Raw genomic sequence first — 6000 nt, forward strand, 5'->3', positions numbered from 1 at the left:
CACTCTTTATCTGTGCCTAAACCTAAACGTAGATTCCATGAACAAAGCTTCTTTCTTAGAACTGCACGCCTGTGGAATTGTCTTCCGTTTTCCTGCTTTCCGGCTGACTACAATATGGTTGTGTTCAAGTCTAAAGTAAATAAGTTCTTGATGAGCCGTTCCATATAAGTTATCAAATTTACCAAATTTTCCTTACTAATGATTACTATATTGTCCAATTTCTACTGTACACTCTTTAACCCTTATCCTTGAGTGGCCTTTGGGCCTTGATAATGTGGTGATGCCTATGTAAAAAAAAAAAAAAAAAAAAAAAAATGTATTGATTTCAATTCATGTTGCCTGTGACATATAAAGGCCGAGAACTTTAAATATTGAACTCTCTGGAAGGGTTCTATTAACCATCTCAATTGGTGGTTGATGAGTTTTTTTTAGTTGTTAACGAAAAGAAGTGTTGTTTTAGTAGCATAAATGTAACCATCCATTTCTGGACTATTTCCATTTCAGACTGGAAGTCATTTTCTAAGGATTTATCCACTACCTTGGATATGCATGCATTCAATTTGTCTTCATATCGACACTAGAACATGATCACTTCAGCCAATATGCCTATCTTGGACACAATTTAATCAGAGAGGTCATTTATAAAATCATGAATTATAAAGGCTCAAAGAGGCACACCCACATTTATGTGGTGTTGCTTAGATGTCCTGCAATATAGGACGACCTGTAGCTAAAAGGAATCTGTTTATTTTAAATACTCGTTCAGTAATACTGTAAAAATTCATTTTCTTGAAAAGACTTTCATGCCAAACCTTGTCAAATGCTTTAGGTATATCTAGTGCCATCGTCATATCTCTCTTATTCAGTGTATGCATACAGACATGACAATAAGACTATCCACAGTAGAAACAGAATTGCCTAAATCCATACTGTTGGTCAGAAAAAAGTTTAGTATTTTCGTTAAGTGGTAAATTATCGCTAGATTAATTAGTGAGTAAAATCTTTTGGTAAAAAGCACGAAGCTACTTATCAGGCGATAATTTTTCGAGTCAGTTATTTCATCAGAGTTCTTGAAAACTGGTACCACAGAGGAAATTTTTCAGCTGTCAGTGAAGCACAGCATTTGTTGTAAAGTTTGGAGTGGACGGGGGCCAGCTCAGCAGAACATTATTGCAATTACTACAACAGGGATAAGATCCGGTCACAAGTTTTGGAGATATCAAGGTTTTTATGATATCCAGGATTTGGGAAGGACATGGGAAGGGGTGATGATCATTTGATCATCATCAAGCATGGCTTCTGTCTATAATGGGAAATTTCGGGGGGATTAGTTTATGGAGTTCAAAGTGGAGTTCAAAGCGAACCACTAGGCAAAAGTTCAGTTTTATCCGTTGCCGTGCAAGTAACATCATGATGGTAGGATAGTGGAGGGATTGTTGATTGCTCATTGTTCAACACACTATTATAAATTTTCCAGAAATAGCGAGTTCCTAATTTCTGTGACTCAATGCCTTTTCTGGTCACCTCAGTATACTTAAATTTAGCTGGCGTTATTACACTTTTACAATAGTTTCTTTGTCAGCAATTTATGTCTACTTGTATTTGACTTATGGCGGTTGAATAGGCGGAATGCGTTTTTTAGTGTACGTGCGATATCAGCTGAATAGATTTAAATGAACCTTATTTCCACATTCCCGCATGAGTATATATTCCTGCTTCGACTCATTCTGTTATTTTATTTACACAGTGTTCAACATGTAGGAAAAAGTTTTACTCTATGAGGCATCGCTGATGAGATCTCTGAGGAATTCCCAATTAGCTTGTTGGTAAGATCCCGTCGTGCTACGGCTCTTTGGCTTGGGGTCGGAGGTTTAAGGTAATTTTAAATATCATCACAATATGATCAATGTTCCCGAGCGAGCCATGTGCACTCGTCACACGAGCCTCGGACAGTGTTGTCAATGGGTTGAGAAGTGAGGCTCACTGATCTTCAGGATCTAGGAGGTGGATTGGGAAAGTTACAGTTTGTGAAAGCGAAATGTGCAATAGAGAAATATAAACGTGTTGTTATTAGCTGCGTCTGTGTAGTTTAAGAACTCAAGCAAGTCTCTGTGGTGGATATTAAAATCCTCAAATACATGGATCTAAAGAAAGTGCTGTGTGTACACTATTGAATACAAAATCGAGTAGACTACAGTCCTGGATCGAAGGAGAATGGTACCAGAAATATGGATAACTAATGCCGTGTCGTAAGGTTTATCTAACGTACGTGTACCTCTAATTATCTGATTCTAAAAGAAATTCTTTAGTCACAAGTAAAGTGTTATGGATAAAGACTATGAGTCTCTGCATATGCTTGACAGTGTTGGATGTATTCGGCTATGTCAAAACGATTAGAGAAGATTGAGGAGTGTAGATTAGTTTTGCATCGTGCCAGAAAATATTGAGCATTTACAAAACGGATTCTAGATAATCAAATGGAGTTATAAGCTCTACTTAACTTAGCATATAGTTTTAATTTACATGAACATTATAATGAATTGTTTAATCTAAAATAAAAATACAGACCGACGGACATACAAGATAAAGCCTGGTTTGACAAATCTTTGGGAATCAGCAGCAACTGACGAGTCGGCGGGTATACAACTAACTTCCAAAAAGACGTTAATTTTAGCATTTAACATATTGACACAGCATTGTAATTGGAAACTCATTTTAAACCGGAGAAAAGCAGTCTTCCAAAAGCAGTCGATACGCAAGTTAAAATGCAATATTAACGATTCCTTTTGGGCGGATTAACGCCCATTTCAATTGAAGCTGATTAAAAAAAGAAAAGAAAAAGAGAAAAAGACCTGAATGAACGTTGCTTACAGGTTTCCCGATATTCCTCGCTTGATCCAGAATTTCTTCAAAGCATTTTTGTTGGTCTGATGGAACCGGGCACCAATTCCAATATCCGTTAATCTAACCAACGGAATGTAGCCAGTATAACCGGGTATTGGTGGTTCGATGATGGGGCGCCGAGCATCTGAAAGTGAATGATAAAATGTGTTAATCTTTTTAAAATCGCAATACAACAAAAACTACCACAAATATTGGAAAGATAGCAGATTGCAGAAGGCATCGCATCACATGGGTACCTCTTCAATAAGATACTGGTTTGTACCCACTAATAAAATATATTTAATGAACACAGCACGAAATGAACAACAAACTTCATTTCAGCAGTAACAACGTAAAAGGGTACTTATTAGCAGCAGAAGTTGAAGATCGAACTGAGAGAAAGAAGGAATAAAAAGTTCTTTTAGGGTCGTGCCAGTCAGTTAGGATATTTCCTGTGTCGTCCCCAGTTAGCAGTTGTCTCCAGTGTAGGCTGTCGATGCTAGGTCGAGATGTCCGGTGGACAGGGGATGAGAGAGGATAGGTGTTGCTAGGCTGAAGGTCCGGTCCTGACTGACTGACGTTCCTTCAAGACTTTAGGGAGTAGATGAATCAATGCGCCCTGTTATCTGATAGGTCAACCTATAGACGAAGAACTCAGAGGGGGGTTGGCATTGATTCCCTAGAGAAAATAATTCTTTGGAACTGCTACACCTCTGGTGACAAAACAAGTATTTTAGTAGCGATGATAAACTTTGGCATTTTCTTCTTACGGAGAGCAGCCCCAGCAAGGTGGTAGTGTTACATAAGAACACTCAATCTTCAGGGTATACTAATTTCAACCGAACTATTGAAGAACTACTTCCAGACCCTTATAGAAAATTACAAAAAAAAAAAAAAAAAAAAAAAAAAAACACAGAAAGCTTCCAGACATTGACGGAGAAGAACGTCTCTCTCGTCGCAGTTAACTTACGTCGAGTACAGCTGTTTTTACTCGATAATATACTGGCTGAAAATATTTTCGTTCGCCAACCTTTCTTATTTTCTTCACTGTGACACCGTTTTAACTTTCGACAACCTACACCCAACTGTGTAAGTCACTCAAATAAATATATTATTTGTTAGTTATATAAGCGCTTTGATTGTCCTTTTATTTAACGGTTCTTTTATTGCACAAAATCTTATACGAACTGGTTTTACAGTCCATGAAAGATTAGCTCCTAGAAAACGACCCCCCCCCATCCGACGTGATTTGAACACATTACTTTCTGATTCTTTAAAATAATTGTCACGTAAAGTATGGAGGCCCAGTAGAAGAACAACATAAAAATTCTTATTGTTCATTGCTTTACTTTGAGGGATGAACAATTTAAATGTTTATACATTATCGAAAAGAGCATATTTGATTAAAAAAAAAATGTTATGAAAAGACAAAGACATACAACAGCAACAGGGGAAGATATTTGTACGTTTAAAAGATTGGTATACTACAGATAAAACAAATATTTGTAAAACGTAAATAAATAAATAATCTTGTAAAATATCGCGGGATTAAAATATCGCGATTATATCTTTATTGATAATTTGTTTAGGTTATAATGGAAAAGACTATATCAAAAGTAATGTCAATCATATCAACTTTATTTATGAATTGATGAAACAACCAAAAAATAAAGAGTTTAGAAGAAATTAATTAAGAGTCTAGACAAAGAAAGTGTTGTTTTTGTGCGTATGAATTTGTGTGTAAATAGATTTAGTTGCTTGGAAAAAGCGTGTGTGAACCAACAAGGATTCGTGTGGCAAGTTGAGTCTCTCGTTTATGTAGCCAACACTCCTGGGGCAATTCTTTCTAATTGGTTGAAGTCCGGTATCAAAAATCAATCGATATTGAATATTTTGCTAGAATTAATTAAGTATTTAAAGTTTAATTTCAAGTTTAATCAATAAACATCGAATATTTTACAGAGATCGTTTCTCTGCTGCTGGAAGCTTCTGTTGTTATTGTTGTTACTACTGCTGCTGGAACAGGAGGGTTTCAGGAGGTAAACGCAAACCTTAAACTAAAAAAAAAAAAAAAAAAGATTCATTATGCATTTACAAATGCAATTATTCAATTATAAGTAATATTAGATGACCACATCGTCCCATAAAATAAACTGACAGACTATTTGCTTACGGTATAAATTTACGTTCCCACACACAGTCCACAGTACGGTATAAATTTACGTTCCCACATACATTGTCCAGCCAGAGTGTGTGAGGTACTTTCGCTGAACTGTTTATACACTTTTCTCTCGCTTTTCAGACAGTCGAATTATACTCAAACGCATGTATGGCGTGCATGGAATAGTTGGATTTTATACTCGATCAATGTTTTGTTGGTGAAATGTAAATATGAATAAAACTGATTTCTCAAAAATGTAAAATAATTTGTCCTTCTAATCAAGCTAATGGTAGTATTTATTCTTCCTACAATAGCATTAAAAAAAATGTGTTCAACTCTCTCTCTCTCTCTCTCTCTCTCTCTCTCACACACACACACACACACACACACACACACACACGCACACACACACACACACATTAGTACGTCGGGTATGTTGAAAAGAAATAAAGTGCTCGATTGCAAGAACATGAAAACTTAAAACAAATTATTTAAAACTATACGTTACATATTTCAGAGACGTGTCCACACACACACACACACACACACACACACACACACACACACACACACACACACACACACACACACACACACACATTTTTTATTTGTTTGACATAAGCATTTATATGTCGCTACACATTCATGAGCATGTTTTGATCAGCTAGTTACAAATAACTAGAGACCTCTTCAGGCGATACTGCTATAGTGACCAGCTAAATCAAATCACTCATCATATAAACAGAAGAATCTATACAGCCAGAATTTATTCATTTCAGAAAAAATTTGATTTTGTCACCGGTCACCCACGCAAATCTATTAGCGCGTAAGAGATGCGACTGTATTTGATACACAAATCCATGGGACTATACTTTTTATCTCATTATCATTATCAATAATTTTCCACACTCTTTATCTGTGCCTAAACATAGATTCCATGATCAAAGCTTCTTTCT

General features: G+C 36.1%; 1 protein-coding gene across 1 annotated transcript in view; it reads right to left on the minus strand.

Moving 5' to 3' along the window:
• LOC145286079 (ciliary microtubule inner protein 2B-like) overlaps positions 1 to 6000 on the minus strand; it is a 75532-nt gene that overhangs the window by 13390 nt on the left and 56142 nt on the right. The window contains exon 5 of the mRNA XM_080134749.1: positions 2872 to 3028. Coding sequence (XP_079990875.1) covers positions 2872 to 3028 — 157 coding nt within the window. The remainder of the gene's footprint in view (positions 1 to 2871; positions 3029 to 6000) is intronic.

This window comes from Euprymna scolopes, chromosome 10 (assembly GCF_053919585.1).
Source record: "Euprymna scolopes isolate OS-2025 chromosome 10, ASM5391958v1, whole genome shotgun sequence".
NCBI lineage: Eukaryota > Metazoa > Mollusca > Cephalopoda > Sepiida > Sepiolidae > Euprymna > Euprymna scolopes.